Below are 13,685 nucleotides of genomic sequence, written 5' to 3' on the forward strand. Positions count from 1 at the left end.
AAAGGAATAAATATCAGCAATTTTATGACTGTTCTCACTTCTCTCACTGCTCTATTTATATTAATCTATGTTTAACAAGTGTTTTTAGGAGATGCCCTTGGAAAAGTTGTTTCAGAAGTGTTTGAGTTGTTTGGCAGATGGTCTGCTGCATCAAATAGATCACCGTCAGCTTTAAGGGAGATGCCTGGTCCTCTTCACAGACAATAAAGTCTGTGAAGCTCAGGGAAAAGGACAGATCTTGCTGCCCATGGCCCTTTAGGGGCCTGTCTTTTCTTCCAGGTTGTGGCAACTGCTAGACTCACACATCTCCACCAAGCCTCTTCACCAAGATTCTATGCATCCTTTCTCATGCAAGCTACTGAACAGTGATTGGATAGGATTTAGTTCTGCTGTCAGTCTGGAAACTGGAGTGTGAAGGGCTGTAGATAACCTGTTGCTGATCCTCAGTATTCCTCCTTGTTTCTGTCCTTCAGGCACAATGGTTGGTGATCATACCCGCTTGGAGTTCCACAACATCGAGACAGGGATCATGACCGAGAAACGCTACATCTCTGTCATCCCCTCCAGCTTCATCGGCCACCTGCAGAGCCTCATGTTCAACGGCATGCTCTACATCGACCTGTGCAAGAACGGCGACATCGACTACTGTGAGCTGAAGGCGCGCTTTGGTCTCCGCAACATTATAGCTGACCCTGTGACGTTCAAGACTAAGAGCAGCTACCTGAGCTTGGCCACCTTGCAGGCTTATACATCCATGCACCTCTTCTTTCAGTTCAAGACCACCTCAGCTGATGGTTTCATCCTCTTTAACAGTGGTGATGGCAATGACTTTATTGCAGTCGAACTGGTCAAGGGGTAAGTGGCTTTCTGTTGTTTTCTACCAGCTTATTTATTGATAAATTACTTATAGGTGAGCTTGAAATGCTTGCATGAAGAGAAGATCACATGATGCTCATGTTTTCTCTGTTTGCTGAGCTGTGAGACAAAGGGTTTAAACAAAAACACTGAAGTTTAAGACTCCTGATTTTATCACTGACTTCCTCCTATGGCTGTGGGAAGGACATTTTTACAGTGTGCAACATTAGTATTTTAAGTCATTGGGACATAGTTGGACTAATATTTTGTCCTGTCAACCTCACAGATTAGCACAGAGGAGGAGATGTGCTGAGGGCTCTGTATGTCTCTTCTTTCCCAACCTCACCCCCTTTTTTTTTTTTTTCCATTTTAATACTTGTTTTTCTGCCATCTCCAGTGAAGGAAAAAGAAAAAGCACATGGGCTGCTGAATTTGTACTTCTGCTGGTGATGCTTGATGAAAAGCGAACTCAGCTTGCTTTTGAGCTGCTGCATTCTTTTCAGAAGACCTAGAGCTCATAAAAAAAAAAATCCTTGTTAGCTGAACAAATTTTGATCTCTGATTTTGTCATTGCAGACATGTTTTCCACAGTTTACTAGTCCTGTTTATTTCAGTTTAATCTGTTTTCATTTCTGGCTTTGCACATACTTTTGTAAGTCGGACATTGGGTAATAAAAAAAGCAACAGTCACGATCTCCTGGTGCTCTGTTGAGAGTAGAATTTTGTGGTCTTTTTTTTTTTTTTTTCTGAGTAGAATACTTCTCTTCCATCCTCAGGTGGATTTCTGTGTTTGAACTATATAAATAATTCAGGGTAACATTTGCATGACTTCAGTCTTTGTTAGGGTCTCTAATTTTGCCAAAAGCTTTGCTAATTGTTTTTCAGCTGTTTGAATAAGTCTAGGATCTCGTGAGAATTTTAGTACAATATTTCAAGTGAGTTTCCTAATTAACTTCTTATGGGAGTCATTCAAAACTCAGAATTAACCTGGGGAATATATGCCCCAAATAAGCGTCTCGGGTGTTGCTCCCCAGTACATTTATCAATATTACCAATTAAAAAAAAAAAAAACAAAACATATATGCACACACATATGCACAGTTTTTGTGGATCTGAGAGAACTTTGTGAAAAAGAGGAATATTTTATGGTTAGAATCTGATTACTTGAAATGCTATCATCTCAAAATACTAATCTTTACACTTTGGTGGAAAGGAAGCAACTATATTCTTTCAAAACAGTGGCTAATATTTTGGCTTGTTAGAACTTTGTAACCCAGAGATATTTCCCTTCATGACTGTTTAAAGTTAATTTTCCACCTCTGGCTAGAACAAGGTTCAGTAATACTGGAGTTCTTCCAGAATATTAACCAGTTTTTGCTATATTTATAGGTATATACACTACGTGTTTGACCTTGGAAATGGACCTAATGTTATCAAAGGCAACAGTGATCGTCCTCTGAATGACAACCAGTGGCACAATGTTGTCATTACTAGAGATAACAGCAACACACACAGCTTAAAAGTGGACACTAAGGTGGTCACTCAGGTTATCAACGGTGCCAAAAATCTGGATCTTAAAGGTAAACTCTACAAGATTAACATATTGCCTCTTTGTTCTTGCAGGGCTAGTGAACAGGAGAAAGCCTGGAGTAACCATTACAGATCAGTAAATCTGGACTTTGCACATTTTGGCTTTCAAATTAATTTATCTCTTTTTTGTTTAACAGCTTCTTGTAGCCAAATAGTTTGTCATATTTTGCTTTTTCACAAATTGTCATTTTCCAGTTTTTCCTAATTAGGTAGCAGTGAGAACTGGGATTATTTAGGGGATTTTGTGATGGGTTCTTTGTCTGGTTTTGTTTTTATTTTGGTTGTTTGTTTGTTTGTTTTTTGTTAGTAAAGGAAGCAGAAATGACTTCTGGCACAATATGTTGCTTTGGTTTTAACTTTTTCTGAACGTGTCTTCACTTTGCTTTATTCACATTCGGTGGCAAGAAAAGTGACTCTAGAAGGTGTGTAACCTCCTCCTCCTTGTGTGTTTGCTCCTCTCTGCTCTAGGTGATCTCTACATTGCCGGCCTTGCTCAAGGCATGTATAGCAACCTGCCCAAGCTTGTGGCCTCACGTGATGGATTTCAGGGCTGTCTGGCATCTGTAGACCTGAATGGGCGTCTGCCTGACCTTATCAACGATGCTCTGCACCGCAGTGGGCAGATTGAGCGGGGGTGTGAAGGTATGATTGATTTCAGAGGTTCCCCTCTCCAGCACTCACTGTGCACTTCATTGTTGCACTCTGTGCATCTGCTTGTTTACCTTACTGTCCATTTCATTAGTTTGCTTCCATTGCAATTTATTACACTTTTTTCTACCAAATGCAGCTTATGGATTGACACTTCCTGTGAGCTTAGCAGCTCTTTTCCTATATGCTCTATCCCCTATGGGCTGGTACCTTTAGTTGTGGGAAAGGATGGTACTATGGACATTTCTGTATTTCATCATGAAGGGCAGAGGGACCACATATGTGATGGGAACATGCATCCTTAAAGAAATGTTATTCCATTCCCACAATGAATCTTGTCTTTCAAAGGTCATGTGAGAGAAATTTCTGCTAATGCTTGTCTTTTGTTGAGGCCTTGCTTTCAGGGGCATGTGGCAGCTGTTTTGTTAGAAACTATCAGTTTGATCTCAGGACAAAATCAAAGAATATTTAGAACAAGAAGGTCTTGAGAACAGTAGAATATGAAATGTAGGTCAGCAGAGAGCACTGTCCTGGCTAAGATGCACCGCTGCAAAGGGATGACATTGTTGCGTCCTGTTTGTGTTTTTTATCTCTGTTCATGTATTTCAGTACCCTGTTTCATGCCACCAATTAAGATTCACAAGTTTCAATTGGAAAATAATATTCCTTATTGTCTTGTCTTACCTCCTTCTATTCAATTTGAGCAAGCCATTGAACTTTCTTGACCATGTTGTTCCTCTCATGTGCTTAAGCATGATTCAGCCTCCCTGTGCACCAAAGCACACACCACAGAATCATCTGTGTTCCAGTGATGAGTAAGGCTTCTACTTGAACAGGAAGCACTTTCAATAATTTGTATTTATAGGACATATTTTCCTTTGGAACCTACCAGGTTAGTAGTACATACATACAAGTCACTCTTGAGATGCAGGCATCCTTGAGACTGAAACTGGTTGATGTTTAACAGTGTATAGTAGTGCTAAAAAAGTCAGTTCAAGACTTAAAGAGAGAATTACTTTACCTCCAATGTTGTACTGGTTCTATCACTATAATTTCTTTATTTATGGTGGGATTTGTTTAGGCTAGCACAATTAACTAACCTCTTCATAGTTTTTGTTAGGTGACATATCAGCTCCCTTTTGCATCACACAGCTTCCATGTGTGCTGTAGAGCTTATGGTTTCAGCTTTTGAAGTCTACCATTCAGTCACCTGTGTGTTTGACAAGATGGCTACCACACTGACGTGTTTTGTGTTTCAATGTATCCTGTAGTAGCATTGCTTTTGGCAAAGGATTTTGAGGGGGATTATCTGAAAGAAGAGAACCCAAGAGTGTCTGAAATGTCACATGAGTTTATGGAGTTAAAGCTGCATATCACATTCTTTTTCTTCTTTTTTTTTTTTTTATGTGGTGGTTTGGTTTATTTTTATTGGTCTTCTGCAATTGCTACATTCCTTATTTTTCAGAACCAACAGGCAGCTCTTCATGGATCTTAACAGTCTGGTGAGATCTGTAGTGGCAGCTTGTGTTTCCCTGGAAGGGATGTTGCAAAGCCAGAAACCACCTTGCTGCCTGGTATGTTCAGGTGTGCTACACACAGCTCTGAGGAGAAAAAATCTTGAGGAGAATGACATGATACCAATATACTTGTTCATTTTTCACAGTTTCTTGATCTGTTGTGCTCACTGCAGCTTTCATCATTATCTCTGACATAGCAAGAGGGCCTTTCCCCTTACCAACACCTCAAAAAAGGCATTGGTGAGAGGGCCTGAGAAAAGCCACCAAAAGTAGGGAAGTGGTTAAGACTTAAATGGTCCTTGTGTCAGTGTTGCATCAGGGTATTAAACACACTGTGGAGACAAAATGAATTCACAGAAAGGTCTTCAAAAGGAATGGCCTCTTCTAGTGGAAGCTTGAAGGCGAGTCTGCCACCTACTTTCAGCCTTGCTTTCCCCACCCATGAAATTCATCTTCCAGGTGTTCTTGTATTTGTGATAAAAGTATGAAATTCATCTATGTCTTACAAACCACTTTGAAAATGTGGGTGGAGGCTCTTGGACATGAGCAAAGCATTAGAAACTGAAGAAAAGTCTATCAGGACATAGTTGTCTCCAGTCTGTGTCTCAACAACCTATGAAGGGTGGTTGGAAATTTTTTACTCCTGAGTTTTAGCAAGATAGACTATTCTACATCAAACACACACAGTTTGAGAGAGATGATGTCTGCACTATATGTATATATGTATGCACTATATATATATATATATATATATATATATATATATATATATATGAAAAGTTGGTAGATAGAAGAAGTTGTACCAGGTGACCTCATTTCCCTTCTTTAAAGTAAACTATTTAAACTTCATCTCAGCTTTTTCTCACTTCTTGACTTTTAAAATTAGTTCTTCTTGCTGAACTCCTCATTCCTGGTCTTACTACCAGATAAATGGATCAATTTACAAAAATCTGGATTGAGTGATTCAGTGTTTTTTTTTCCTCACTGGTCCGTGAAAAAGTTAATCAGATGTCCAATCTTTTGTGTAGTTTGAAGCGGATGTCCTCAATATTGATAAGTACTTTCTGCTTTTGAGTCATTTTTTCATCTCTTTTATTAATTTGCCACATGTTCTCACATATTTTCCTTTCTTTTAATTGGAAAGAAATAAAAAATACTAATTTTAATATCCCTGTATTGCTTACCATGGGCACTAGAGCTGTCTGAAATTCAGCTGCATGTTCTAAATATTTTTACTCCATCCTGTGCCCAGCCAAAAAAAACTAACAACAGTGGCTAAAGAACATTTTATTTCTTCTGTAAGGTAGTTTTCTATGTGCTTTAGAGTTGTTGCTTCTACCTCACCTGTTCTACTAACAGCTTCTCACAAAGGAGACTGATTATTATTAAACTGGCTGACACTGTTCCAGATGTTTTGGGACTTTTTTTTTGGTCCTAATTTAATCTTCTTTCCAGATCCCACAGTAAAATCATCATCTTTTGCTACTTTCCATGAAATAGTATAGTTAACCTTTGGAATTCACTGGTGCATAAAAAGCATGAATGACACATACAGGCTGGATAATCAGAAACACATTTTGCATACTAAGCAGGATGTGGAAAAACAGCAAATCTAATCTCATGCTTAAAATCTCACAGCAGGATAATGTCAAAAAGGATTTCACTCTTCATCTGCTCAGTAGAGAAAATTCAAATCTGGTCATACTTCACTTTCTCTCTGGAATCAAAGGTTGTCCATTGAAGAGTGGAGCATTAATTTGTTCCATAATGGTTTGACATCTTTCCTTTTCCTTGCTTTTGTATTCTGTTCTCATAATGCTGCTGGATTTATGGAACAAATATGAGCTTTTCTGTCAGCTACAAAGAAAATAAGGTGCAGGGAAGTAGGAAAAGTACTTGTTTGTTATAGAGAAATTACTTGGTTAGAATAAGTGTTGAAAATGATGCATGGAGAAGTGCATCCTTTTCTTTATACTCCTTCCCCCTTTCTTTTGAATTTTGTTTAAGGAAAATGGGATTTTATAGCTTTATGTAGTAAAGCAGTTTCAAAAGCGGAGAAAAAATTCTGACTATCTCAAAAGGGAGGATAATTGTGATCTTGAGTCATTCATGGGCTGTGAAACAGCAAAGATTTAAAATGTTAAAATTCTTAGGAAGCACAGGAAATGGCATCTGCACATGTCAGTTCTAATTTATTGGGTTGTAAATGTAAAAAGACAATGGGGAAAGGAGAACTACCAATCTCTCTTCAGTATCAGCTGTGATACTAGAATTTTTTAAGAACAGGTTGAGAGGGTAAGTATGCACTTCTTAAATAACCATCTTTTGAGCAGTGAAGTTGATGATTTGGTGTTTTGTTGTTCCTATTGTGCTGTGTAATAGAAATATTTAATCTTCACTGGCAGAGGATTCAGGAGCTGCTGCCTGTGCTCCTATCTTTGTCCTCTACTTTTTCCATTCTGAAAGAGAAAACTTAGAATCAAGGTATAAGGCACCAAAAATCTATGTGGCTTCCTTGTGACTCTATAAAAAAAACCCCAAACCAACAAAAAAAACCCCCAAAAAACCCCAAAAACCAAAACAAAAGCAAAACAAAAATCCCAAACAAAATTAAAATGAAAATAAAAGAAACCCTGTGCCTACATGGAAGAGCATCAGTGCAAGTATTGTTTTGCTTTTAATGCTCTTCAGTCTTCACAAAGTGTGTTTGGATCTTTAGACAGTTGTACTTAGTAGGCCTATGATTTTTTTTTCCATGTGGACTATGATTTGACCACAGATAACAAGATCTTTCTGACCTAGGTGAAATAATGAACTGGCATTCTTTGTTTTTTGATTGTTCTGATGACTGATTAAGACTATATGGGTCTAAGGCCCGAGCTGTCTGCTTGCCTGTTGATGTAAGTTTTTTTTAAGAATGTGTTGAAATTTATGAGCAGGTGACAGCTTGTGAGGGGGCAAGGTGCTACTGTCACTTATATCCAGTGCTGAGTTCACTTTAGATAAACAGAAATTTTTGTCTTATAGAATTATCAGTTCTCTGTGGTTTTCTGGCAATAAATCCACTTTGGACAAAAAGCCAAATAAAGTAAATGTGTGCTTGACAGAGGTACTGAAAGTCAAATAGATTTTTTTTTTTACTTAAATGGATTCTATGTATTTCTCAAACAAGACAAAATCTCTCTAAAATTACTGTAAATGCTGAGAGATGGGTTAAAGAATGTGATGTTTTTTCTTCTCTTTCTATTATCTGTAAATTTTGTGATTTTGTGTGTGCATGAGTGAAATGCTTTTCTTCTCTTTCTATTTGGTTTTGTTATCTGTTGGTGGCATTAATGCAGTCATTGTCCCTCTGTGCCCTTGTTGCTTAGGTTGATTATGCATGTTGTCTGTGATAGTTATACCAGTTGCTTTTATTGATTCAAAGTGATGTTACCCTGGTTTATCTGCTTTTATATTTTTATATACTAACCTGTTGTTTATTGTCTTTGCTTTTTTTTTTTTTTTTTTTTTCTTTTTTTTGCTAACAAAGTTGAGTTGACCAAAGCTGACCTGCAAGGTAGTGAAGGTTGTTCTTCTCCATTACTGGTTTCAATGAAAGATGCTTTTATGTAACATTTAGTGCCTTTTAGTGGGTGCAGTCACACCTCTAAGACAGGAACAGAATGACAAACCCCAACATCTCTGGAGGGGGATTCTGGGTTGAAGAAGAACATGGCAAACAATGAAGGTGCTTGTGTTGACTTGGGGGATTTGACTATATCAATCTCTGAATAGCCATAAAAGCACCAGCTGATTTCCTGGAAAGCCTAATGATCAGGCAAATAGCTGCTATGCATCAAGATGTAGAAGGCCCTCAGAGCTTTAAAAAGCAGAAAGCTGACTTAGTTTCTTTAGTACTGATCTTAAGGAGGGAGATCAGGAGGTAGAAACTGTTATTTTTTTAAATGTAGATTTGGAAAAATATTACCAGAAATAACTTTCTGGAATTTAAATTTTAAAATAAAACAAAAAAACAAAAAAAAAAAAAAAAAACAAACCAAAATCTCTAAACTACAAACTCCCTTCATATTTAGAATGCCTTTTTACAAGCCATAGTCAGGGTAGGAAGGGTTCCTTTTGGGAGGGTCAGCATGCAGCAGAACCAGAGAGGAGCACATGGGAGCAGCTGTTAACACAGAGGAGGACGAGGAGGTCCCTTGTCCCCTGTCTCAGCAGTCAGTGCTGCCAACTTTGGCTTTTCTGTGCCACAAAGCTCCCAGCGGCTGCTGCCACACCTGATGTTACAGGATTCCCCCAAAGAGATTTTCTGGCAGGGCTGCAGGCCCCTGGTGGTAAGGAGTGCCTGGTGCCTGTCCAAGAAACTGGGGCTGAGATCTCCCCTGCAGGTGTGTCCTTGTCAAGGAGCTGTGCCACCAGGTCAAGGAATTCTTTGAGAAAGGCACTAGGTGGAGTAGCATTTGTGAGAATAAGAGGGAAACCAGGTATTCTCAGAGACTCTGTAGACTTTTTTCCTGGAACATAAGGAAGGAAATGTGCCTATCAGAGATTAATAGGTCTTTGATACTAGTATAAACAGAATGATGTTTTCCATGGCATTGAAAATGAATCCTTTTAAATATGATAATGAAAATGTACTTCCCAATTCATCTGTAAAGAGTAAATATAGAGTACAAATTAATTTATTCTGGAATGCCATGAAAAAATTGTTCCTCCTTTTTAATGGAAAAGGAGATGATGGTTTCAGGTATAAGGAGAAGTCAGAGGCATTGAACAATGCGTCTCTGTTTAGCAGTCCTGAAGCCACAGATGGCATCTGTTATGGGATCATCTTAGTCACCTTGAAATTTTATGTCTAAGCCACTTAATGTCAAAGGTTCTGTTGTGAGACAAAATATAGAATGTTCCTGTTTCACCCTCTGGGATAGAGACTTCCTGACATTTTACGTATCTCTGGAATTAAGGTTTTATAGCTTTAATCACATGATTCATAAACTCCTTTTTCATTCACTGTGTTTACTGTGAAGATCTGGTGATATTGCTGACCTCATCTAATGTAATACATGCCATTTTCAAATTAAAATATTCTTGTTCTGTATTCCAGGTATGGGGAGGTAGCCATTACCTTTCCTTCAGAATATCATCTGTGTTTATTAGGTAGAGTTTGGTGTTCTATGGCTCAGTAGAAAAGGATAAAAAATAAATTTGGACGAATAAGGATGTTTTAATAGGTAAACAGTTAATCACTCTAGCAGTTGTTGAGAGGAGTTATTAAGAGATACCCTCTCGCCCAACAGGCAATGATACTGACAGTCTGAAATAATTTTAGCAATTGGATCCAAATGAGACATTGAATCTGAAATATTTGACAGCCTTGATGTAGACAGAAGTTAATGTGATGTATTTTGCCTTATGCATATGGGGCATCTGACTGCAACTATGTTTTGTTGGCATCTCTGACCTGTTCTCAACTGTAAAATTTGAAGTACTCTGTCTTACAGAGGGGAGTGATATAGAGAGGTGCTGCCCCTAGGGGATTTCTGAAGTTTATGTAAATGAAAGGGGTAAAAGATAAAATTTGAAAAAATTTGGAAATTTATGTGGACTGAGACCAATGTGACAAGAAAAAAGTGTCCTGGAAGTACACTGGAGTGTAAATAACTTAAAGATTAATATGTTTTGTGCCATCTACTCAAATTGTGGCAATGCTTTTGGGACTTAAATTAGACATCAGCAAGTGTTGTGTCTCTCTTGCCACAGCCATTGTTGTTTTCTGTAGTCAGTTATGTGTCCATCAGAATTCAGAATGCATGCTCAGGAATTCCTGAGCTTGATTTTTGTGTTGAGGTGGATGCATCACACACAGGAAGCTCTGGAACAAAGAGATCTATTGTTTTGATTTTTCCAGAGTCCTCAGAACCAAAGGCATATTACACCTGTGAAGATTATTCCATCTCATTCTCAATTTTTTTACAGAGATCTTAACCCTGTAGGAATATTTGCCCTTCAGATAGAAACATGATTACATTGAAGCCTAAGGGGAAGCATTTGGCGTGAGTGTGTAAAGTGGATTATTGGCTTTCCAGGAAACCAACCTTTGCTAAATAGTTTGGCTATTCCAGGATATGCCATGATGCCTCATACTTAAGGGCTGGACTTGATGATCCTTGTGGGTCCTTTCCAAATCAGACTATTCTGTGATTCTTTTATATTGCTGTGATTTGCAGTAAGGAAGGATGTTTTTCCAATGTACTCTGTTTTTTTTCTTGTTCATGTACAACCCTTTCAATTTTCCTTTATGCTTTTAGTTTCTGTGTCTGAATGTCCAAATGCTGTTTACTTCCCCTGCTTCATTTGTGTCTCCCTGTCTCCTGTTGCAGTCTGTCTGCAGGCATACTCCCTTTTATGCAGTTGATTTCTTGTTCTCTGGCTGGGATTTTTATTCTTTTGGCCTTTTTTTGTTCTTTCCTCACCAGCATGTGTATAAGCACACTGCTCATGACCTTTTAGGTTACCTAGAAATGGAAAGTGGAAGAGTGGCAAGGGAGAGGGTGATATGTATATGCCAGCCTTCTTTGAGGGGAAGGAAATGCTAGCACTTTGCAGATCCATTTCTATGAATTGCCATTGCTTCTAGATTCCCTTCTTCTGTAAGCTTGAGATATATGTGCTTTCTGTGGGAGAAAGCACATTTGTGCATATTTGTTATTTTAACTAGTCCCAGTTCCTGAAGTTTCAAGACCAGCCACTTATTTGGAACAAAAGGACTCAGCACCATGATTTATATCAGGTGGATGAAGTATTCAGGCTCTGTTGAGGCACTGAAAAAATGGCTACATTTTTCAGAGGACAGAAGAATGCTGGCTTTTGAGTTATTTCTGACAATGAGTAACTTTAAATATGGAACCTGACAGATGCCTAACCTTATTTAGGTGATGAAAGGCATGATGAGCTCTTAACAAAGTATGAAACTGAGAGCTTGAAGAGCTGGCCTTGCAATCGTTGAAAATCTGTTTGGTTTTTGGTTCTGGTTTGCTATATTAGTCTGTGATATTCCTGCTTTCTGTTACCTGTGACTCAAAATACAGGATCTAACTTTCTGAATCATGCACTGAAATCTGACTATAATTTAGTTTCTTTAGTTTCTTGCATTTGTGCAAAGTAAATGCTGACATAACACCAATATCTATTTGGCAGTAACAGTATATGTGGTATGGTCCACCCCAGAAAGTGATGGTTCCATGAGATTCACCCTTAAATATTGCTCACTTTTTAAACAGGAAAAATCTTGTTTTCCAAATTATTCTAACACTGGAAAACTATTGGGCATAACTTTGTTTCTTAGTTAATCTGCAAGGAAGAGTAAGTCCTGGAACAGGTTTATTTTGTACCTGGTGCATATGGTTTCCAAGACCTGATGCCTTTCTGAGCTGAACTGCTACTGCAGGTTGAATTAAAAAAGGCTGATGCTCTCTGGTTGTGAAAGAGGAATGCTGACAGAAATAGAGTGTAGATTTATCAAAGGTGTAAATTGATTGTAATGTCTGACTTTACAATAGAGATGTTGCTAGAGATATTTCAGTGCTGCGTGACATTTGTAATTTAGGAACTATAGGACTAAAAAAGCACCTTATTCTGCAAAGGCTGTAAAGATGCCTTGTGTATATTACTTTGCTATTGCTTTGTAACATTTCTGAAGATACAAGGGGAGGAGATGAGAGCATTTAGGGAGATGAAGAATGAAAATGGAACCATATTGTTATTGAACTTCCCCTGTTGCTGATCTTGATCTTATTGAGACAATAATGTTAACATAAATGGTTGATTCCCTTCAAAAAGAGTGAATTTTTGATGTGTGGAGGAAGGTATTATGTGCAAGACCAATAATGGTTTGCTTATCTTAATGTTTATTGCTAGTTGTGATCAAAGCATGAAGCAGTTAATATAATGCTGCAGCTGCTGTATAAACTGATTCCACATGTAACTTGAAAGAACAATAAACACAATACTGTCTTTTATTTCTCAAGTTCCTTTTCCTGCAAAGAGCTTTCAAAAGATGCAGAAGGAATGACTTCCCTTGCCAGTGAAACATGGGACTTTTAGCAACATGCAGCAGTAGATTTTTTTTTTTTTAATTTTAGGGCAAAGAGAAACATACCATACAGCTGATATTGTAGGAAAGAGGGTAGGAAAAGCAGAGTACAGATACAAGGTCAGGCTCTAATACTCTTCAAGGGTGATTTTCTTCAAATATTTATTAGAAAAATTAGTAAACAAAAAATACATCTGGATAGGTAGCTGAAGAAAAGTGCAGTACTGGCCTCCTTCCCAGGGAGGGAGACCCAACAAATCTCGGATCCTGCATGTCCTTGGATACTGAGCTGTTCTAGTAAAAATTAGAGATTCGGACATAAAGATAAAAAGGATATTATTGAAGAATCCTGGTTTGCTGTTTCATGTTCCAAAGGAGATGCCTGTGTTGGTAGGCTTAGCCTGGACAGAAAGAGACACAGCAAGTCATGCTTCTGCTAGTGGCATTGCTTTTCTGCACTGGGGACTTTTCCACTTCTACTTGATATCTACTGCCCACTTACTCCTCTTTGCACTGTGTGTGTGGCACAAAGGAGGCAATGCACCAAGCTCAGCTACAAACAGACAGTAAAATCAGAGGTATCTCAAATTATTATGTGAAGTCTAGTTCTGAAACTTTCCTTTTAAATACTTTGTCTGCTCTTAGTGTTGCCAGAGAAATGAGATTAAAAATAGACCTGAGTCCTGATGGCACTGGTAATTTAGAAACAATTCTACTGCTTTGTATATAAGTTGTTTGTCATCTTCTTTCCTTGTTCGTTAGCACTAAAGGGCATGTGCGTGGTAGCACAATCTTCATGTTTTATAATCCTTCCTGTGCTTCTGTCACTTTGCTCCCTAATCCAAAATCCTAATTCCCTGTGACATCCCTATTAGTTGCTCTGAAGAAAATTCTGTTGCCACAGAGGATTATGACATCAGGCAATGACTGTTAGCAGCAGGAGTAGATGAACTCTCTGAGACAACGATCCTTTTATGATCCAA

The 13,685-nt window shown here is 38.2% G+C and overlaps 1 protein-coding gene across 21 annotated transcripts in view; it reads left to right on the forward strand.

Annotated features, from left to right (window-relative positions):
* Nucleotides 1-13,685, forward strand: part of NRXN3 (neurexin 3) — a 961,434-nt gene that overhangs the window by 422,309 nt on the left and 525,440 nt on the right. For all 21 annotated transcript variants that reach the window (XR_005257043.1, XR_005257044.1, XM_038137596.1 and 18 more), the window contains 3 exons: nucleotides 474-855; nucleotides 2,245-2,435; nucleotides 2,914-3,087. Coding sequence is in view for 19 of the 21 variants with exons in the window: in XM_038137596.1 (XP_037993524.1) it covers nucleotides 474-855; nucleotides 2,245-2,435; nucleotides 2,914-3,087 (747 nt within the window). In the remaining 2 variants the exon portion in view is untranslated. The remainder of the gene's footprint in view (nucleotides 1-473; nucleotides 856-2,244; nucleotides 2,436-2,913; nucleotides 3,088-13,685) is intronic.

Source organism: Motacilla alba, chromosome 5, assembly GCF_015832195.1.
Source record: "Motacilla alba alba isolate MOTALB_02 chromosome 5, Motacilla_alba_V1.0_pri, whole genome shotgun sequence".
Lineage (NCBI taxonomy): Eukaryota > Metazoa > Chordata > Aves > Passeriformes > Motacillidae > Motacilla > Motacilla alba.